The sequence below is a fragment of the Dermacentor silvarum genome, chromosome 5 (assembly GCF_013339745.2).
Source record: "Dermacentor silvarum isolate Dsil-2018 chromosome 5, BIME_Dsil_1.4, whole genome shotgun sequence".
NCBI lineage: Eukaryota > Metazoa > Arthropoda > Arachnida > Ixodida > Ixodidae > Dermacentor > Dermacentor silvarum.
In genome coordinates this window covers 153,310,980-153,334,261 of record NC_051158.1, presented here as the reverse complement: position 1 = coordinate 153,334,261, position 23,282 = coordinate 153,310,980, and the positions used below count along the sequence as shown (strand labels likewise).

The 23,282-nt window shown below is 46.2% G+C and overlaps 2 protein-coding genes across 3 annotated transcripts in view; one reads left to right on the top strand and one right to left on the bottom strand.

Annotated features, from left to right (window-relative positions):
- LOC119453806 (phosphoribosyl pyrophosphate synthase-associated protein 2-like) overlaps window positions 1-16,725 on the bottom strand; it is a 74,405-nt gene extending 57,680 nt beyond the window's left edge. The window contains exons 1-3 of one of the 2 annotated variants that reach the window (XM_037715851.2): window positions 16,512-16,725; window positions 6,649-6,701; window positions 49-72 (exon numbers count right to left, since the gene is read on the bottom strand). In XM_037715851.2, coding sequence (XP_037571779.1) covers window positions 49-72; window positions 6,649-6,701; window positions 16,512-16,591 — 157 coding nt within the window. In that variant the 5' untranslated portion in view covers window positions 16,592-16,725. The remainder of the gene's footprint in view (window positions 1-48; window positions 73-6,648; window positions 6,702-16,511) is intronic. The other variant, XM_037715852.2, reaches the window with a different exon arrangement.
- A 352-nt stretch (window positions 16,726-17,077) lies between these two features.
- The window catches only part of LOC119453804 (vacuolar fusion protein CCZ1 homolog), a 58,739-nt gene continuing 52,534 nt past the window's right edge, over window positions 17,078-23,282 (top strand). The window contains exons 1-3 of the mRNA XM_037715849.2: window positions 17,078-17,303; window positions 21,771-21,868; window positions 22,719-22,812. Of these exons, the coding sequence (XP_037571777.1) occupies window positions 17,229-17,303; window positions 21,771-21,868; window positions 22,719-22,812 (267 nt within the window). The 5' untranslated portion in view covers window positions 17,078-17,228. The remainder of the gene's footprint in view (window positions 17,304-21,770; window positions 21,869-22,718; window positions 22,813-23,282) is intronic.

Here is a 23,282-nt window from a genome sequence, read left to right as displayed (position 1 = left end):
ACTGCTACGCAAAAGCAAGGACAATTTTACTCGCAGACTCAGGCTTACCCACGCAGTTTGTGTGGTCGCCAACTGCGAAGAGAAGGGGGAAGGAAGGAAAAAAATACACAAGAGAAAACAAAAAAGGAAGATATGCTGGCTTTACCTCTAGCATCAGCAATATAAAACAAACACAGTTTCCTATCTCCTTCACAAAAAAACTCAACATGCTGGCTTGAAGCACGCTAGCATGGGCATCACCCAGCGCCAACAAAAGTTCAAGTGTCTCGTTGATTTGAACAAAAATAGCTAAAAGATTGTGGCGGATAGAAATTATAGCAACTCATGCCAAGATATTGTGCCAAGCTACTTATAATGGCACTGGACAACCTTTAAGTACAAGAAGTTGTAATGCCATAAATGGGAAACGTTCGATAACATCAGTGAGTAAGGCTTGCAGGTTGATTAATACGCATCCATAAAACAGTAAACTTCTGCTACCCTTTCATGTATCTGACCTAAGCACTGCAGAACATTATGAAAACAAGTTAAACATTCTTTCACCTTACTGTAACTGTCCTGAACTACAAATGAGAAAGAAAAAGGGAAACCATGCAACGACACTGCAACACCAGTATCAAGCAACATAAATTGATACACCTTCTGGTGCATAATTACATAAGCAGATGCTCTAGAATACTTTCCAGCCTCTGAACTTTAAGTTCATAAAAGCGCTCGGACACAGCATTGTGAAGTAGGGGGGGAGGTAGTTGCACTGATTTTTTTTTTTTTTGATACCTGCTCTGAACAACACATTTTGAGGAATACATATGAACCTTCCTAAATATAATTTACCTTAAGACACAGCACACAGACAGCAACAAACTTGGAATGGCAAAGACTGACAAGCAACACATTTTAGATCTCGGTGACCTTTTCAGAGAATTTTCTATTGCCAGTTTTGCCTGCTTTGGGAACTTGTCTGTATAAACTTGCTCAAAGCAAGTATCCCTTGGCACCCTTTTGTCATCGGGACGTTCAGAGACAGATGAGAAACTTTCTCGCAAAGAGAATTCATATTTTCTCAAATTTGACATAACATCCGTGAAATTATAAAACGAGTCAAACTTCATAAACCTCACAAAAAAAATTTTTGAGAGTTGGCAGGTATGTACTAACTAATTTCAAAAGCCAACAAAACTGTCTTCAGAATCAGTGTAATGCAAGATCATATCCCGTGGATTGCTCTAACAGAGCCAACACAATTTTTGCTTCTTTGATAAACAGAGCACTTAACTGTGTAATGGGACCTGCACTTTTAAAATGCAAACAAGACTGTCGCATTCAGTGCCGCAGCATAAAGACCATGCAAACAGACTGGAAATGGAAAAGGCTTGAAGCAAAAGCGCGTGGAATTAGGCACTTTTGTTCAATTAAAGTTACAAGTTCGATGAACCACAGCACCAACACTGTCCCCATAAAACCTACCATTCAGTTCACAGAATATAGGCACAAGCGATTTCCATCTACTATTAAAATACTGTTGGCAATTTTTGAACAACTCGACTAGAGGAGTGTTTATTTTTAAAGGGAAACTAAGCACAAAAAATAAGTCGCGTTGTAGGAGTAAATTACCCCACTGAAACACCAAGAAAGCTGCTCTTGCCACGAGAAGAGGCTTGGTAAGACAAAAATGATGCAAAATACTTAAGACAGGTGGCGACACTGCTGTGTGGTTTTCACAGCAGCTTCCCATGACGTCATGATGGCAGCTGCTAGGTGAATTTTTATCGATAAAGATGGACTACATTGTATTCCAAAAGAGCCAGAGACTGAACTTGCCAAGTTTCAAGGACTCGTACCAAGCCGCAGTGCCCCAAATATGAAAAACTTATTTCACACTTAACTACTAGTCCTTGCAGCTTCAGAGGAAAATTTTTCCAGAATCTGAATTTCTTTTTCTTTTCCTATAATCAATCCATCACTGCGAAATTACCAAACAGTTTTCAAATAACACTTTACAAGTCTCAACTCATTAAATGTTTCTTTCTAGCACCCTTTTAAAGGATGTGCAATGTACAAGCTTTGACAATAAAGGCTGGTGAACGATGTGGCCGCTCCTGCCCTTGCAACACTAATATTAATTGCCACATTGCACATGAGACTAACAATGGTACAGCTATCACGAATGAAATAGGTGCCAACATGAGAAAAGTGATGCTCAGGTGACAGTGAAATAAACCAAAAAGAGCAGGAAATTCCATTCAGACGGCCAGAAATTCTACTGTGCCTTCTCGGTTCCCATGCATGACCACCATTGCAGAGCAGCAAATGCTGGCCACAAAGTGACCACAAAGTGGTCACAAGGGGCCACAAAGTGACCACAAAGTGGCCACAAAGCACTCACTTGCTTTCCTCTCACTCTCAAAGGGAAGACGTTTTCTGACATTGAACACAAGGCGACGAAGAACCTGAACGCTGTCCCAGAAAAGGACCTCGCCTACAGTTCCCAGTAGAGTCGGCATAGAAATCTCACGGGCATGATGACTGACAAAAAGCAACATATTTCCAGAGCATGGGCACACACCTGCACCACAGATTTGCTATCTGTACTATAGCGCACACGACGAACATAGCACTGTGCTGTTATTACTGACTTCAAGCTAAAGCTCCTGAAATTCGGCTTTCTCGCAGTACCTTTATCCCACAAGCTTATGACGGTCGCTGTAACTGTTCTAACAAGCACAGTGCTCTGAATGAGGATCACACAAAAGTACAAAAAAGTGTATATAATGATATATGTCTGAGCTTCCTAGTTATTAACAGAATCACCAAGCTTTACTGTGAGAGGCCGTACTTCAATCAAATAACATTACCCATGCTTCAATTACCCTTATACGCAGAGCTTCAACATTTACTGGGTGCAAAATATAAAGCCATATAAATATGTCATCTACTGACAGCACTAGAGCAACAAGAAAGTTGGATTACATGTTGTAGCAGCCATTTCAGCACTGTCTTTTACCACGTGGTCTCACAAGCTAGCCCAACTGTAGTAACTGAAAGGTCATCTTTATACAAAAGCAGCTTTTTGTTTCGATATGAATGTTCTACAAAGCATATGAAAACCCTGTGTATTTATGTGCCAATTTTACTCTGCATTTCTCACAAGGCAACTATCCAACAGAAAAACAGAAATAGTTAAACACCCTAGCTTTTTCAGCCAAACAGTTGTTGAATCATTGTGGCACGCTTTGAAGCATGCATAAAGTTATGTGAACTGACCCTTAAAGGGCCCCTGAATCACCCAGAGGTCAAAATTTAGTTGCGGTGTTGCAGTTGTACACGAGTCTACAACGAACACGTAGCCGCAAGAATTTTTCGAAATGGTGCCGTAATAGCGGAGTTGCACTCATTTGATGGTCGAAATACAGCCCTCGCTCGTTTCGCTCTTTCTTTCACTACGCTCCTCGTCGGGTGGGCTCTCCTCCTCGCTGAGTGCTCCTGGACAATGAGCTGGACAGCACGTCCAGCTAGCCATGCATGCAGCACAGCAACATGTTAGATGGCATTTGGCCTTGCGTTAGCTTGAATACAAAAGAAAGTCCAGACAAATTTTGCTAGCAAGATTTTCCCTACAACATGAGCACATAAATGTTTCCATGCTCAATTCAGTCAGATTGCTGTCTAGTGTGATATGCAGTTTCATATGTGCATAACTTTGTTTATTCATTCAAACATACCCCCAAAGGCCCTCTTACGAGGGTATTATGAGGGGAGGGTCTGTATATTCTAGCAAGTCTGTATATTCTTGTACTGTCAACATAATTCACCATCAGACGTTTGCACATGCTCTGTGCAGTTTTACTGGCTCTGCAGTGCAAGTTTCTCTTAACCTCTGAAATCAATGTTATCTGGTCCTTGTACATAAGCAGCTGACCTCACCACATGTGGCTAATAACACTGCAGCACACATAAGACTCAACACAGTTTTAAAGAAAAGCAACTCGGAAGCTAAGGGGTCATTTTCTTTTTATGTAGGTACAGTTGGTACCATGTCATAGCAAAAGCCTTCTTTATTCCATGTGCTCGTAAATGAAGCCTGCCAAGGTCACCTCTTTGGCAACGGCAAGTGCAATTATGAAGTCTTCAATGTCGATGACCTTTGAAAAAAGTTGTAAAAATCGACTCACTAAAATGCAAGGGGCATGGATCTCTAATGTACTGTTCTGAAGATTAAGAAACAAAAGCTCTGGAAATTTTACTATTGCAGAAAAAAAAAGCAATGTCACCAGACTACGGCTGCCTACTCGGCAATTAGCACCTGAATACTGAAAATGAGCCCCTTGAAGGTTCAAAAAACATTTGCCACTGCAAATACGACAGCAAGGACTAGCTATTTACAGGGAGCATAATTTATAAACAAGCAAATGAAAACAAGCCTCTTAAAAATGCACATTATTGCAGCCCAGTGCAAGCTGTGCTGCAACCACGGCCGAGTGCTGTCACGTGATCCAACTTTCTTGTTGAAACAGTGGCAGTGCTCACACCTAACACTAGTGGAGTGTAGAGGAAGGTCCATACATGCCCTTCCATCAAAAGAGGCAATGCAGAGACCACCAGTAGTTTGCATCACTTCCTGAGCACATATGCATATCTGCCAATCCGTCAACTACGTAAGGAAAGCTGAGGAATAGCACGCATTATTACTATTTGTTTTGCCTCTAACACAAACCTTTTGTGGGATGCATAGACAGCTTGGTAACCCTCTCCAAGAGCATGAAATGATGAAACCAAATTTCCCGAAGATTCCTCAGAAATGTGGCCTTGAGACAGCTATAGTTGTCATTGGCTACATTGGTACAAACCCCAATGACGATTATACTTGTCAGTGGTACAGAAAAGTTCAAAGACGATTTATGTTTATATTCAGCACGCAAACAGCAGCAAACACGAAACAGCGGAGATAGACAAGCAACACGGCTTTTATACCAAAGTGACTCCTCAGCGAGTTTACTGCTGCTGTGCTGTTCTGCTTCAGAAATGTGTGCGAATAAACGTTTTCAAACAAAGTACTGTGGCATATGGTGTTATGCACTTCCACAATAAGACAGTGTAGGTACTACCACAATATATTTTTTGTTAATACTTCTTGTAAATATTGCCCCCACCCCTCCACATGTTTAACTTTTTCGAGAACAGACTTTATTCTTAGAAAACTATGATGCAACGGTCTTAAAATCATATTAAGAGGTTAAATGCAGAAACTGTATGAAAAATTCTGGAGAGTTGGCAGGTATGCATATGCTGTGACCTCCCTACAGCTGTGGTAGATGGCAACGAATGAATGGAACAGACATCATTATGCACAACAGGTTTTGTTCACTAAGTGTGACCCACATCAGAACTTGCGTGAATAACCAGTTGGCAACCAGCCTTTGCCGTCTGATGACGTAACCTGCAAAAGATTGCTGGCAAGATTTCTTGCGAGATAGGAGACATGGTGCACATTTGGAAAGAACCACAAGTCATTTTGCCTATGCATACAGCACTACTTTCTACTCTCGTACTTATCAATCCATTTTCTCCTGTCTCAACAAACATGAAGCTTAGACCACTATCAGTCTTCAAGCTACACAAGGCACAGGAACTACCAGTACAGAATCATTTGAATACACCTAATACTAGACTGATGTTCTTGTCTCCTACCCTCATACTCTTGCCCTCAACATGCTGGTGATAAACCAACCAGCTGTCCTACAGTCTCCATCTACTAAAGTATTTCATGTCTGAAAATTTGCATGCGAGAAGTTTCATACTATCATCATTACTATCATCAACAATAATTGTCATCAATCTTGCGTGCATTAAAAAAAAATGCTCTGTGCCTGCTACGTTTCAGTGAAAGATATTACTCTTAAAAAATTTGCACCCTTTGGGGCTTATCTTATCCCACAACAACAATTGTCATCTGCCTTGCTTGCACTTCCTTTCTTGAAAATTCTGCACTCGCTACTTTCCTGTCGAGAATGCTACGTCACGCTGATAACGCGCATGCCCTTCATGACCTGGAAGTAACGGGCTTGCAGTGTTAAAAGGAAACGCGGGAAAGATAGATGACGATTATTGTTGTGGGACAAAATAAGCCCTAAAGGGTGCAAACTTTTCTTAAGAGTGTAGATGAAATGCGCATGGCATTCCCAGCAGGAATGTATCCAGCGTACAGAGCTAAAAAGGGGGAATGCATTTAAGATTGAAGACAATTGTTGTCACACAAGGTAAACCTTAAAGGGCGTAAAAATCTTGCAATGCGTAAACCAGGCACTATCTGAAACCACTAAAGAGGTGCCACAAAGATGTAAAACAAGTGTCATCTGGCTGCACTCTTTTTAACAACGTTGGGATAACACTTTACAAACGAGGGTGTTGCTTCAACACTACTAAGTGCAGACAACTTTAAATGGAAGAAGTCGGATTTTGGGGGCTCCAAGCTGTGCAACCAGTACAGCCGAAGAGCTGTCACAGAAGAGCAGGCTGTCACGGGGTGCCACGACACACACTAATAGTGAAAACTTGCAACACATGCCTTTGCAAGGCGCAACAACTACATGTGGTGCTGGTGCATGCCAATGCTGTCGCATCCAAAACCAGAGGGCAGGCTTAACTTACCTCTGTTGGCCGAGTGCACAACAGTGCAGTTTCCAACCCTGATCCCCAGGCGGCTGGTCGAGTAGAGAGAGAGAAAAAAAACATTATACATATTAGTTGAAACTTCAGTTTCTCTTCGTTTCTTTAAGGTTAAAATATGAAATCTTATGTTAGCTTGTTCATCATTAATACCTGTAAACCTCTGAATTTTATTATTTGCAAAAAATCCCGCTGACCCGGCCCTCTGGGGTAGAGCGATAGGATATTACCTTTTTTTTTTTTCCGTTTGCTCCAAGCACGTACCTTTTGTGGGATACAGAGCTTTTTAAAAAATTAATTAGCTTTATGCCCATCACACAAGGAGCAATGAACTTGCAAGAGCAGAGATTGATTAGCAGCACATTGCTTTCAGATAACTTTTGCAGTGACTTATGATTCTCCGCATTTTTGCTGTCCATTTTCATTATTTCGTGGTAATATGTTATTACAAGAGCAAATGAAGGCAAGTTTTTCTTAACATGTTGCACTAAAACGCCATGCCAGTACACCAGCGTGACGTCGTGGATTTCAAAGTAAATTTTCTCATATCTCGGCCATCGTGACTTAGTAGAGGTCCTTGAAAATCTCCAAGTTCAGTCTTTGGCTCTCGAGAACAATGCAGTCCGTCTTTACGGATAAAAATTTACTAACTGAGCAGACAATGTCACATCTCATGATGCCGTGGAAAGATGGTGCGGAAAATACAAGGCATTGTCGTCACCAGCCTTTCATTTTTGCATCTTCCTGGCTTTCAGAGTCTCTTCTCATGCCAAGAGCGGCCTTTTTTACTTTTCTACATCGGTAATGTAATAATACAGCTTACATAATTTCTCTCTTTAAGCTCCCTTATGAAAGGAAATTCAAGCAAGATGACAATTATTGTTGGAGGACATGATAAGCCTCAAAGGGGTCAAATTTTTCTTAAAGTGAGTGCTTCCATCCCCGTGTTTAGTATCCAAGACAGATACTCACATCACAGTTAGGCGTTTTCTGTTCAGCAGTAAAAGAACTAAAATCTGGGCATGTTGACGTGCTGCTTTGCTTTCTGTTGGTGACCGCTTTCACAGAATTATCGCCGCTGCCACTCTGGACAAGATGTGCTTCACTGAATCCGAAATTTTAACCTTATTGCCCATCCTACAGCAAGAGTGGCATGTCCAACCAGACTGTATGTCACAAGCGAATACTCTTACAATTTCAAAATCTATACAAGCACTATAGTGAATGCTATCGAACATATTGCCACCTGTAGGTAGTGGGTCGAGGGCAAGAGTGGGTCGAGCTCAAGAGAAGAAAGAAGACCGCGCGCCCCTTCTCTGCTCGAGCCAGCCCCGACGGTCGCGTCTTCCAAGAGCCAGCTGCTCTACGTTTATTAAACCTTCCGGGCTACTCCTCGAGGCTCGTGACAAACTGGTGGAGGTGCTGGGTAAGCATCTTCACGGATGTTGCAGAACCCTCCAAGGATCCGCGCTATGAATCCAGTGCCTGTCGACACTCCCGTGCATCGGGCCAGCCGCAGGATCAGGGGACTGTCTCCAGCAGTCGTCAACGCTACAGTTCCCACCACATCAACCGGTATGACCAGCGCTTCCCTTCAAACCACCCCAACCAGTACGGGAAGCACGATGTCGAACCGGTACACACTTGAGAGCCCACGGATCCCGAAGACGTTTCACGGCACAGTGTTCAAAGACATCGAAGACTGGATGGTCGAATACGAGCGCGTGGCCTCCGTGAACGAATGGAACGAAACGGAAAAACTCCGACACGTCTACTTCTACCTGGAGGATGGCGCGCGTACGTGGTTTCAGAACCGCGAGGAGCAACTGACGTCGTGGCGCGAGTTTTGTCGGCAGCTCTTGGAGACCTACACCAGTGCCGATCGCCACGAACGAGCGGAACGAGCGATTCAAGCCCGCGTCCAGTTGCCAAACGAAACTGTGACCACGTACGTCGAAGACATGACGCGCCTCTTCCGACGAGCGGATCCAAGGATGACGGAGGAGAAGAAGTTACGTCATCTGATGCGCGGGGTCAAGGAGCAACTCTTCGCTGGCCTCGTACGGAGCCCTCCGAAGACGGTCGCGGAGTTCTTGTCCGAAGCCGTGACCATGGAAAAAATGCTTCTGCACCGCTCGAACCTATATGAGCGGCAAGCGAACAGCATGTCTACTGCTGACATTTTCGCGGCCATAGGAAGCAACGGTCACTCTCTGCGAGAACTCATCCGCTCTGTAGTGCGTGAAGAGTTGCAAAAGGCCGCTGTTACACCGCAACCTACGGTAAGCTCCATAGCAAGCATTATAAAGGACGAACTGCACCAGGCCCTTCGTGACACCTTGCCTCCTGCTAACGTCGCGCCAGTACCTCCTGAATACCCCCGTGCGACCTACGCGGAAGCCCTGAAGCGCCCTGCTTCCTCTTCGCCGCTGTTCGTTCGTGCTGTTCCTACGGTGTCAGTTCAGTCGGCACAGCCGATACCGTACTACGACGCTGGGTACACCCCGCCGCCCGTTGTTCATGCCGCTCCATTTGCCCACCATTCGGAGCGAGCGGTTCACCACGTCGACGACAGACGCCCGCCCCCTCGGAAGTCGGATGTTTGGCGCACACCCGATCATCGGCCTCTGTGCTTCCACTGCGGTGAAGCTGACCACCTGTACCGCCAGTGCCCATACCGGCGCCTTGGGATTCGCGGCTTTTCCGCATACTCGCCGCCGCCCCGATACGGCCAGCGACCCCGGGACATTGAGGACTACCTCTCTCAGCAGCGCTTGCCACCGCCTGCCAGGCGGCAGTCGCGATCGCCGTCTCCGAGACGATTTTCACCTCCGCCCCAGCGGTATTCTCCCGAGCGGTCGACCAGTCCCCGCCGGGAAAACTAACTGAGGCGATCTTTGGGGGCGAGGTCGCTGACGGTCGAAGCGCTGAAGACCTCCGACGGACGCAGTTACGGAAACCTACCGATCCGACATCACCTGCAGCTGAACGGGACGACCGGCTTTTGCTCGATATACCAGTGACTATTGACGGTTATGCCGTTAGTGCTTTAGTGGACACCGGCGCAGACTACACGATTCTAAGCGGGAAAATAGCAACGCAGCTGAAGAAAGTTATCACGCCCTGGCATAACTCGCAGATTCGGACGGCTGGCGGCCACGTCGTTACTCCACTGGGCGCCTGCACGACTAGAGTTGAGATTCAAGGATCAACATTTGTAGCGAGCTGCCTTGTCTTACGCGAATGCTCCCGCGACGTTATTCTTGGGGTTGACTTCCTGCAGGAGTACGGCACGATTATCGATCTGCAAGAGCGTCGTATCACTTTCTCTTCCGAACGAGCAGTCGACGTGCAAGACGGCCAACGGCGCGACGACGTACTCCGTGTTTCGGCAGACAGTGTAACGCTTCCTCCATGAGCCAGTGTCCTCATCGACGTCACATGCTGTGGCTTACGCGATGGCGAAGCGGTGGCCGAAAGCAACTTGGAACACCTACTGAAGCAAGGTGTTTGCGTGGCTCGAAGTGTTATACAGCTTCGTGCTGGTCATTCGCAATTGCTTGTCACCAACTTTAGCTACGAGCACCGACACCTGTTCTGCGGCACTTCATTAGCATTTGCAGACGCAGTAGCAAACGTTAACAACTGTTTCACGTCAGAAGTAGTGGAGACAGCAGACACGTCTCTGGGCCATCTCGACATCAATTCTGAACTGTCCACCGATAGCCAGACAGCACTGCGCAAGCTCTTGCTTGAATTCAGGACATGCTTCGCACATTCTTCCAAGGTACGCTAGACTTCCATCACTAAACACAGGATCATCACGTACGAAGACGCACGCCCGATACACCAGCAGCCTTACCGCGTGTCGGCAAAAGAACGCGAAGCCATACGTACGCAAGTCCGGGAGATGCTTGACGATGGCGTCATCGAACCTTCCAACAGCCCGTGGTCGTCTCCGGTCGTTCTTGTCAAAAAGAAAGACGGAACGCTACGCTTCTGTGTCGACTACCGCAAGCTCAACAACGCGACTAAAAAGGACGTGTACCCGCTGCCGCGTATCGACGACTCGTTAGATAGACTACGGCGTGCCCACTATTTTTCTTCTCTCGATTTAAAAAGCGGGTACTGGCAAATCTAGGTAGACGAACGCGACCGAGAGAAAACAGCCTTTGTGACTCCAGATGGGCTCTATGAATTTTGAGTGCTTCCTTTTGGCTTGTGTTCAGCCCCGGCTACTTTCCAACGAATGATGGACACTGTCCTTACTGGACTGAAGTGGCAGGCCTGTCTTGTGTACCTGGATGATGTGGTCATCTTCTCCGAAACGTTCGAGCAGCATCTTCACCGCCTACGGAGTGTGCTAGAAGCCATCCGATCGGCAGACCTCACACTTAAGCCCGAAAAGTGCCACTTTGGTTACGCAGAGCTCAAGTTCCTCAGGCATGTAGTAAGCGCCAAAGGGGTCCGACCCGATCCAGACAAGCTTGCCGCTGTGGCCGCGTTTCCAGCTCCTGCCGATAAGAAGGCCGTCCGGCGCTTCCTGGGTTTGTGCGCCTACTATCGCCGGTTTATTAAAGGCTTTTCGAAGATAGCGGAACCCCTGACACGCCTTACAAGGGACGATACGCCATTTGTGTGGCATAACGAGCAACAGGCGGCTTTTGCTGAATTACGACAGCGCCTGCAGTCAGCACCCGTTCTTGCACATTTTGACGATGATGCTGATACTGAGGTGCATACCGATGCTAGCAGCATTGGCCTTGGCGCAGTGCTCGTTCAGCTTCAAGAAGAGTTATAGCGTATGCCAGCCGCTCCCTGTCCCGTGCCGAGGCGAATTGTTCGACTACGGAGAAAGAGTGCCTCGCGGTCGTGTGGGCGATCATCAAGTTTCGCCCCTATCTCTATGGTCGTCCCTTCAAAGTAGTGACGGACCACCATGCCCTCTGTTGGCTGGCAAGCATGCGCGACCCTTCAGGACGACTGGCACGGTGGAGCTTACGGCTACAGGAATTTGACATCACCATCGTTTATAAGTCTGGCCGTAAGCATGAAGACGCTGACACGCTGTCCCGCGCACCCATTGATCCTGCCAGTCAGGAAACAGAGGATGATGACGGCTTCCTGGGCGCCATTAGTTCGTCGGACTTGAGCAGACGGCAGCGTGACGACGCTGAGATTAGACCGATCATCGATCATTTAGAGGGCCGCGACACAACCATACCACGCCATCTGTCCCGCTCGCTGACGTCCTTCTGTCTGCGAGACAACGTGCTTTATAAGAAGAATGCTCGTTCGACCAGCCGTGCTTACCTCCTGGTGGTTCCAAGGGACATGCGCGACGACATCCTCTTCGCTTGCCATGACGAACCGACATCTGGTCATTTAGGCTTTTTGCGAACACTCGCTAGAGTAAGCGAAATGTACTATTGGCCTGGGCTTTCGGCAAGCGTCAAACAGTACGTTAAAGGCTGTCGTGAATGCCAGCGCCGCAAGACACCATCCGTTAAACCGGCTGGCTTACTTCAGCCAATTGAAGCACCTCACACGCCTTTCGACCAAGTCGGCATGGACATTGTCGGACCGTTTCCTCACTCGGCCGACGGTAACAAATGGGTGATCGTCGCGACTGATTATTTAACACGCTATGCTGAGACGCAGGCGATCCCACGAGCCACGGCCTCAGAGGTAGCGCAATTCTTCATGAGCCACATCGTCTTGCGTCACGGTACTCCCTCCACTGTAATAACCGACAGAGGGACAGCATTCACAGCGCAGCTTATGGACGAAGTTTTTGAATTGAGCAACACCAGGCATCGCAAGACGACCGCGTACCATCCGCAGACCAACGGACTTACAGAGCGACTGAATAAGACGGTAACAGACATGCTCGCAATGTACATCGACGTTCAACATAAAACTTGGGATCGGATCTTGCCTTACGTGACCTTCGCGTATAGCACCGCCGTGCAAGAGACGACGCGCTTCACGCCCTTTCGCCTTCTCTACGGTCGCGAAGTCCAGACGATGCTGGACGCTATGCTGCCGTGTCAAGACGCTGACCTATTTACAACTGACGCCGAGGAATTTGCAGAGCGTGCTGAGGAAGCTCGGCAACTCGCGCGGCTGCATATCGGCCAGCAGCAGCAGGCAGACGCACGACGCTACAACATCCGCCACAGGGACGTGTCCTACAACCCCGGGGACCAAGTTTGGGTGTGGACCCCCGTTCGCCGTCGTGGCCTCTGTGAAAAGCTGCTGAGCCGGTATTTCGGTCCGTATAAAGTGCTCCGCCGCGTCAGTGATGTAAACTACGAAGTTGTTCCGGACACAACATCGCAGACGCGGAATAGGACACAAAGACAACCGACCTCAGACATAGTTCATGTTGTGCGCATGAAGCCGTACATTGCGCGTCCGTAACTTTATTTTGTTTTCATTTTTTTTCTCTCATTCCCTTCTTTGTTTCTACTTTTCATTTATCTTTGGGAGATTGCTTCTTCGTTCATTGACTGTGCCGGCGTGACGGCTACTTTTTTTGTGTGTACTTTCGCTTTGCCTGCCTTCTTCTTCTTTGTCTTCTACACTTATTCTTTTTTTTAGCATCGAGGCGATGCTTTTGTTCGTAAGGGGGGATATTGCCACCTGTAGGTAGTGGGTCGAGGGCAAGAGGGGGTCGAGCCCAAGAGAAGAAAGAAGACCGCGCGCCCCTTCTCTGCTCGAGCCAGCCCCGACGGTCGCGTCTTCCAAGAGCCAGCTGCTCTACGTTTATTAAACCTTCCGGGCTACTCCTCGAGGCTCGTGACAATATGGTGACAAGTGGAAACAGACTTGACCTGTACAATCAGATTCAATGGCTGTTGATTATGCTTGCCTCTATTGCAACTTTACTGCACCAACTTCACCTGTTCACAAGGTGCTGCACTCCGCCATTCATTTCAAGAGGTGCAGGGATGGTTCGCGATTTCTCTGCATGCTCCCTCTACTGACGGTGCCAGCACACGTTCAGGCATGAATGTGCATTACAGCAGACAACACTGCACGGGCATAAGCGCCGTTCAATCCCTACTGTCGTGATCTGTTGTGTCTTTGCAACATGGGATGTGTCGAACTCAGAAACCGACTATACCTGTGGTTCAGCACCTGTCAAACTTACGAGGACGGCGCACCACATCATGTGGACAGAACACAAGGCCTGCACCACATCTGCTCCTCAGCATTCGTTTCGAGTGTCGCATTGTGGCTGCACCACTGAAATCGAGCTGTACAATTCCTCAAATTCTCGTGCCCCGCCATGAACTGGTTCACAGTGGTGCAGGCGAATCAAACGGACCTTATGAGGCATGCCATAGTTGGTAGACTCCATAATCATTTGGACCAACTAGTATCATTAACATGCACCAAAATCTAAATACACTAGTGTTTTTCGCATTTTGCGCTCAGTGAAATGCGGCCGCCACGGTTGGGATCAAACCAGGGGCACTATAACGTAGAGCTATTCCAAATGTTTCTATTCCATTTCTACAATCAGCCCTCCATGATTCATGAAAGAAATTTTGGCCCACCCCCACTTGGCCTGTCTGTTATGCGACATTAAGAAAACCGCGAGAACTCCACATCTGCTATGACATGTACACACTGATTATGCATAAATAGATCGAAGAAAAAGAAAAATAATTATTTCCCATTCTACGGTCTTTTTGCCATTAGCCCTCCGCTATTGGTTAAAGGTTTTCAGGTGGTACCCACTTAGCCTGTATGTCACGTGACATCACAGAACCGCAAAAACTGAACCTGTACACACTAACGATGCATTAATGTGCCGAACAAAACTGAGATTATTTTTTTTTTTCAAGATAGCCAGGCTGACCACCGATTGCTCTGGCACTGGCTACTCGGAGCTCCTTGGCAGACTGGATTTATTAGCGTTCAATAAAACTACTTGTGGCAGTATGACGTCGAGCCGTTAGGACGCAATGCATACGAGATCCCTCTGCCAACTCTTCTTCGCTGAGGATTTGTATTAGGTGCAATTTTTATCCTTCCATTGCATGGCACCGCGATTTTCAACGAGCCACCGCAAGCCAAGAAGGGGGAGAGGGCCAATCGCAGACGCCGGCACTACCCTGCTCATCCGGTTATTTACTTTCACTGCGCTTGCTCAGCCGCACTAGAACCCTCTCCACATGTGCGTGTTCCTTGCCTCTTGTCAGCCAATCAGACAAGAAGAACTTGTCAAAGTAGGCAATTCTATTAACTTTGGAAGAAAACAAAAGGGACCTCCTATAAACGAGGAGAGCGTTTAATTGGGTTCAAACAACGCTGTGAGTCACCGCCCAATGCTTGTGTTGGTGGTTATGTAAATTTTACGTCGGGAGATTGGAAAAGTTTTACGTTATAGCAGCCCAGCTATCTGGAGCTCAGTAGTGCGACGACCATAGCTACTGGTCGTTCACATGTCTTTCCAGCGTTTATTATACGATCCATACATGAACGCTCCACTCATATACACATACTGAAATTTCTTCAAAGTATTGCAAATATACTGAAAGTTGGCCGAGTTGGTAGCTATTCATTACGATATTGCAGTACACACACAACAAATTAGGACACAAGGGAAAGTGTTTGTGTGTTACCCTTGCCTTGAATCCTTATTTGTTGTGTGTGTGCTGCAATATCATATTGAATTCTTCAAAGTAGATGTCATCCGATACTGTGAAGGATCTATTACAAAAACCATTTGGATTGCAACAAAGCCCTATCAGATAAATCATGTGTCTGCCAACTCACATTCCATACTTTAATATCTCTCCGCCTCATCATGCCATCTAATCCTCTGCCTCTTCAGTTCTCTCTCATTGACAACCACATGTAGAGTAATCTGGAATCAGCACTCAGGGGTTGCACTACAGCAGTGTATGCCGTAGTGGCATGAATAAATACACGCGCACCTGAAGTGCAAAATGTGGCCTATTGTCCGCTTGTTTCCGTTAACATTTGTGCTGCACTACGAGCCAGTGAAAAATGTTCCAAGCAAGCTTGCACTACTAACACTGCTAGAGCTCGCGTGTCTGCTTGTTTTTCATCGGTTTACACCTGTTCAGCGCTACAAACTCTAAAGTCATAAAGGTGGACACTGCGTGTTATAACACCGAGGAAGAACTACGCAGCTACCGAAGTCATCTAAATGACTTAATGATGACGGTAACACGCCGAGAAGCAGAAATCAAGACGTGGTAATGTACGTACACTAAAGTAAGCACTACAACACAGCTTTATTTCGACTTGCTAAGGGCTGGACAGCGAATTAACGAGTTTTCAAACCGAGCACTTGCTGCCCGCAGGGTTGTCAGAAGGTCCACGGCGCGCGATAAACATGTTGCACCGTCAGACAAAGTGAAAAGCTCATTATATCCGACTGCGCGACCACGTCGCAACAAAAGGCTCGTAGGGGAGCTACTAAAAGCGTGTCTAACAGTAGCGGTTACCTCGCAGGTAATTAAGGCACAGAAGGTAAAAAACGCCGCGTGTCTACCACGCGAAAAACACGGTGCGCCGCCAGACAAATCGATAAGCGCCTTATCAGACCACGTCGTCTCCTCAGACACCGGGGCGACATGATGCGCCTCTTTATCGCATCGTACGGCTTGACCTTCCGAGAAACTGAAAGACGAAGTCCGGACTCGCACTGAGACACGCACAAGGCACTATCGAAATGCATTAACATTAAGCTTGAGCTGCATTCGAATGAAATGCGAACCGGTCAAGCACTGCGCGTTGGGCTGCAAGCGAGCCGAGTGCGAAACAACACAGGCGAGGGAAGTTGCTGGCCTGGATGAACTTACTCCGCGATCTTCTGCGCCAAATCCACGTGCGAATTGCCGGCGAGGAGAATTATCTCCGAGGCACGCTCCATTTGCGTCATGTTGGTACGTTTGGGGGATGACGACGACGCAGAGAAGCCCACACGACGCACACAGTTTCACCAAACTTCTCGGGCTTCGCAGGACAAGAGGACAAGATACGCAGCAGACTGCTTGCTGAAAAGCACAGCGAGAAACAAACAGATAGAGGGATCAACACGCAGTGAGACGTAAAGACGTGGATGCCCTGCATGCGCAGTTACATTGAAGTAGCTAGTTAGTGCTGGCCTTATGTGATGACTTTCGAAAACATAACTTTTATAAATTTGTAAAAATTTTCATTTTACACCTTAACAAATAGTACTTTCTCTAATAATTTAAGCATTTATTTTGTTTACACGGTTAGATACGAACGAGCAAACTATTAGAGGCCAGCTCACAGCGGCCACAACTACAATTCTAGTACACTCTAGTAGGGTGGCTAGAGTGTACTAGCCACCCTAACTCTAGCCTACTCTAGCCACAACGAATGACTCGACTCGTCTTGCGTCGGCTGCAGTGCGCGGCCAACATGGCAGCTTCCTTGCCGTAATCGTCTAGGATGATCCGCTGCGCGCTCGGAGGCCCGTCAAACTCCGATTAAATGTCACAACTGGGCGCCGCTTATCGCTGCACCGAAGGTGGTGCTGCTCCCTCGGCATGGCAGCCAAGACGCAGGTGTACCTGCACAACTTCTTCGTCTACAACCCCACGTACGGCAAGCGGGAGGACGAGGTAACAACCACTGACCTTCAGTCGTCGCACCTACCCGCGCATGTCAACACGGGCGCGACCGCTCGCGAGCCGCGTTCGTTTCAAAGTAACTTTTGTGACAGCGTCATGCTCCGTCGAGGTTTTCGTCTGAAAGAGTGGGAAAAGTAGGCAAGGGTTCTCGATGAAATAGCACCCTTCGGGCTTGGGTCCATTAGTATGCTTGTCACGGTGTTTCAGTGCTGGCCTCCAATACAGCGTGAAGCTCCTCGCTGTTTGTTTTGTTGCCGTGGAATTAACAGGCGCTGACTGGAGAGCGATGGTCCGCCAATAATTAGCCCGAAGCGTCGACGTTCGATGGCTGCAGTTCATGTTCACTGAAGAAGAGAACGGTTCGCTTAGCTCAACCATTTGCGACAGATGTTAATACGTCCGCTCCGCGAGAGCACGAATGTGAATGGATTCAGTGCTTTCGCCTGCTGCGGCGGAAAAAAAACACCGCATATCCACGGGGTGAATGATGATGAGTGGGCGAAGCTCCGGAGGGAATCATCGGTAAACCGTGAATCTTCCGTGTAATTCGCCCAGTCTCGCCGCACTAAATCGAACGATTGACTTCCACCAATGACACGCGCCATAGGTGACGTCATTCCTATTTTATAACAGCGCCCTTCATTATAATTGCACCATCTGCCGCTTAAGGGGACGCTAGCACAAACGCGTTAGAAACGTGCAGTACTCTCTAGTAAGGGGGAGAGGCCACAGCGTCTTACGCAGCCGTTTACACATGCCGGAACGTGCACCGCGATTGCCGACGCCATCACATGACTGCTGAGAGAGTATAACCCCCGTATTCATAAACGCTCCTCGACTTGAACTTGACTTGCCACCGCCTTCAACGCGTTTCGAACGCGCTGCCGAAGGCGGTGGCAAGTGAAGTTCAAGTCGAGGAGCGTTTATGAATAAAGGGGGGGGGGGTAAGGCGAAGAGGCCACAGCGTCTTACAGCAGCTTCTTGCACGGGCCGTAACGCGCTAGCACAAACGCGTTAGAAACGCGCAGTCTTTCGTTAATGTTCGGTATTTATTGCCATCTAGGTGCGTCTGTCCATGTGCGCTTCGTGGCGTAGTGGTTAGCGCCACGCGTTCAGAAGCGAGGGGTCCCTGGTTCGATTCCGCTACGGCCACAACTCTCGGAATTTTTTTTTCTCATAAAAGTAGACGTGGCTACCTACTACGACGACTACTACTACAGAGGAGGGACAGACCCACACCCTAAGGAGCTTCGCCCCTAAAAAGAAACGTTGGCTAGGAGTAGGACTGCTAGCGTTATCCTCTTAAAAGATATCTGACGTTTGTCACAAGAACAAACCAAGCTGACAGTCGAAATATGCGAAACGTACGCCTTGCGTGCTGTGTGTTTCGCTAGGAAAGACTCGCTTTAATAGCGTCGGTACTGGAGGAATGTTGCTAAAAAATCTACACAAAATAATTTTACAAGTGCCTTTCAACGCGGTAAGAGTAGGGCAGTAGCGCACCCAGGAAATCTCCACTGGAGTAGGGATTACAGTTTGCACTGTTTTATGCATACCACGACCTCAGCTGACAAGAAATTGTGTCATCCGTGTCACGTGTAAGCTCAGCTTTAACTTTATGATGTGGTTAATGCAAGATCTTAAGCATCCCCCGACAGGTTCCTTCTAAGAAACCCCAGGCAGTCACAATTAATCCAGAGCTTCCCTCATAGGCATGCTTCATAGCCAAGCCATGGCTGTGGCCTTTGAAGTCCTATAAATTAAAATCAGTATGAACAATGCTGCTTGATAAGCTGTGGAATTGACCCACTGATTACTGAACGCCTAGTGATTGCACACATAGCAGTGAAGGCTTCCTACACATCAAAGCCACATGACTGAGGGCATATAGAAGAGCCATATGCAAGTGAGTATACAGAATGAGGTCTGAAAGCATAGGACGCTAAGGAGACATTTGTGGGAAATGACGAACGAGATAGTTAAGACAGCTTGAATAGTGTGGTAAAATTAATTTTATTGCAACAAGGAAGGGAAGCTGAAGCGGAAACACAGAACCAATAAACAATGTGAACTATTGTAAATGAGATTTACATACTGTAATTTAATGCATATGAAATCGGTTCTTTTTTTCAAATTCCCACTCATCAGCGGTGTGTGATGTAAGGTTGTAGATAAATGGGGTGTGTTGTCCCTAACTGATCTGTGCTACAGGCGGTAAATTGTTCATGTTTAACGCAATCTTGTAGAATTCAGGCTTACCCGCAATGTGCACCACGTATACGTCTGGCTATGGAAAAGTTGTCTACCTGCAGTGTCTGCTCATGATGGCACCAATGGCCGCATGGGAGTACTCTCACTGATCCTCGGGAAGTCGGGAAAAGCCAAGACGTTCAGTTGAACTATCGCGCTAGCCCCACCACAGAGGCATGCTGGTCAGCTTTTGGGCTGCTGTCGAGCTCCGGTTTCTCCATATCTGAGAGATCTGATTGATGTGAAGGTGGAGAATACACCAACTTTACATAATAATTTATTCGACATCTCGCCTCTCGTACAGTAGGTGCCCTTAGCACATGCCAGTGTGCACAATGAGGCAAGCACACAAGCAAAAATTACAGTCAAACCTAATATAATTAAGTAAATCCAAGATTAGGTCGGCCGCATTTTATTTCAGTCAGCATTCAGTTGCTGAACGAAACTCAAAATGCAAGATCTGACACAACATTGGTTACATCAAAAGTGAATATTTGTGCACTTGCTGCTCAGAATATGTATTCTGGTTGCAAAAATATCGCACTCGGTAACAGCAACTTGAAAAAACACATTGTATAGACAGGCGCTCATGCACATTTTGGCCAGCTGCTTGGCTTGGCTGGCCCACAGCAGGCAAGTTAACGGGCCATTCTTGTGTCATCTTGCCAATCGCGTTATTGTATATGACAGTGAAAAGTGTGTTAGCAATTTGTGTTGTGGGAAAAAAATACTGTGCTGAATAAACTTCAGTGCTTATTCGAAAGTTTTTTTCACATGTGAAGGGTGGTGTTCGGGTATTTGGGATAGAAAGGTCCGCTACAATGCAGTGATGCACCCTATCTCATGTGCCACAGAATAAAGAAAATCTTTAAGATTAATTGATAAACCACTCATATTTCTTGCCCCAAATATCAGTTTAGCCTTGGCAAGTCAAAAAAGGTGCAAAAATGAGACATGCTTGTTGTTTACTGTCCCATCTCCTGATGACATTACAAGATTTTGACAGTTTCTGCACAGGACTATCAAATAATTTGTTGATAAACAGGCATTGCACTGTTGTTTTAAAGCAACCAGAGACTCAATGTAGTGAGTTTTGCTAATCCTTTGTGAGCAATGTTAAGCCTGGCCAAGTGAAAGTACATTGAAATCTGTGGTTTCACATATTTGGGCATTAACTTCGCAAAGTAAAACTTTGCCTATCGTTTTCTGACTAATAACCACATTTCCTTCCAAATGAATGCAAATCGAGTGCTAAAAATACTTCGTGACATAAACTAACTTGGTGTTGTAGTTTAATGTAAGCTTAAGTACATTGTCACGATGGCTAGGTCCAAATAACTGCAAAATGTACAGTCGGCATCACAAGTTTACAGGGCATGGGTTCCATGAGAAAGTTGAGCACTTTGTGCCTGCGACCATTAAAACTGTTTAAAACTGTGTTGATGTTAATATCAGGCTGTGTGCTGAGGATGCAGGATGTTCAGCCTTTTCTCAGGTCCTGCAGTCTATAAACTTTTGATGCTAACTGTACAAGTCTTTATCTGGGCCAATCTTGCGAAAATAAGTCTGGTAAGACTTATTTTCGAGTTTTTTTCTCTCTCTGCATGTAGCAAACATTTCGTAACCTAGAGAATCATTAATAGCTGTAATGTAGCTCATCACGCCAAATGAAAGGTGCGCATATTTCTCACTCTGAATGTGAAATTTTCATCCAGTCAGAAATAGAAAATCTTAAAAAGGTAAAAAATAAAGCGAAGTCTAAGTCGGCACACACTTAAGAATTAATGTACTTGCTTCCAGCTTACAACTTTGCTCTTAAACTTGTGATGCCCAGGATATCATTTATGATACATTGAGTTTCATACCTAAAGATTCAGATTTAAGCTTGGGTAGCTTAAATCGTAGCCTATTGTTGCATTTTTGATGTGCTGGAGCAATGCTTCAGTTGTGAGTAGTTTAGAAAGCCAATTACTCGTTAAATATTTACTACTAATTTAGCTTTTTACTTAGTTAGCATTACCATACTTATTTTTGTACAAATGACCAGTAATATGGCTTCATGGCTGTAAATAAAGGTGAAACAGTTTTCTTCTTGATTTGGAACAATGCTTGGGCATTACAGGTTTAAGCCTTCTTCTCTATTGTAGTTATCTATTTACTTACTTTTCATGTACACCCTCTACATTGGTGTTTTCTATCATCTTGCAGGAGCACAAGAAGATAATTTATTACTACCCTGAGGATGCGGAACAAGATGTGAAATTACGTAATGTTGGCCTCTGTGAGGCACTTGTGAACTTTACACAGTAAGTGATGCAAAACACTTGGTTGTTCACTTTCATTATGTTCCGGTTACACACTAAAGTGGCTCAGTGGCTACGATGTTCTGCTGTCACGTGGGCTGTGCCTAGTGCTCAAAATTGCCAACAGGTGTCATGTGTATGTCCTGTGGCAGCCAGTCTATCTTGTTTGTGTCAATGCTGCAAAGAAATGTTATGTGGTGCTAGTGTGGCTACAGCAGTAATATGCAAAGCATGACGTAGGCCACAGTGATTTCTGGTGGCAATAAAGAAATATTCCTTCGTGGTGTTGCTTGAAAGGGTGAACAGCAGCATAAAATCTGTACCCAAATGTTCGTAGTGAGTAACAATGATCAACAAGATTTTCAATCTTATTTTTCTTTTCCCGTGTGTTAAACATGGTGCACTTAACAGTTGCGTGATGTTCAAGCAGGAAAGTGCAGACACATCCTGAAATGCTAGCTGAAAGAACTGGGGTGTTTCAATCTGTGTAGAGTTTATCTCACTTGCTTCTTGTTTTTTGTAATGTACCATGAATAAAGTGAAAAATCATCTTAACATGCTTAATTTGTGGCCTGTTATACAAAATAGCACAGAAGAGGGCAGTTTATATACTCTTCCCACAGGTAGCAACACTTATCGACTCGGTTTGCTGAACTTATTGCTGTGGCTACCAGGCTTGCGTATGCTGAGGAATTTTCTTCTCTGCCAAGTAGACCAGATAAACACTCGTGCCAAATGAGTTATTGAACAAAGCAAATGGGAAAATGCTTTCTCTGTGCAATATCTTATTAGCTGTCCAACATGAATGCACATGTGGGCCATTGGTGGTAACAGTTTTTCTTTCACCCGCCAGGACCTTTTCCCCTTCCAAACCCTGCGAAGTGCTGCACACCCAGAAGACTCGGCAGTTTTTCCTGCAACCCGAGGAAAACTTCTGGATGGTCATGGTGCGTCCCCCTCCAGCTGCATTGATTTACACTTTCGCTCCATTTTTTCTGACATGTACACAACTAGTAAACTTTTTACTTGCCATCGACAATAACAAAGTATAAACTAAAAGCACTTGGCTCTGCAAGTAACACTTATATCAGGCTAGCTTTCTGTGCATAACATTACAGAGGGATGTCTCTTAGGGAACGTACTGGGTAAAGAATGGGTTTCTGATTACCCATTTGTTGTGGGGGCAGTGTATGCCGTGACGAGAGACAGATGTTTATGTGCTCTTGAGAAAAGTGGCTGCAGAGGCTTCTACACAGCCGGCTTGCTCGAGACCAAAAAGAGCGATGGGAGATCAGTGATATTCTGTATGACCCACTTGCTGGCGCTGGCAGCTCTTACTAGTACTGTAGAAGAAAATTTCCCAGTTACGTGCACTTGTATAGTGTGCGAAAATAATGGAGAAATCATAGGGAATATT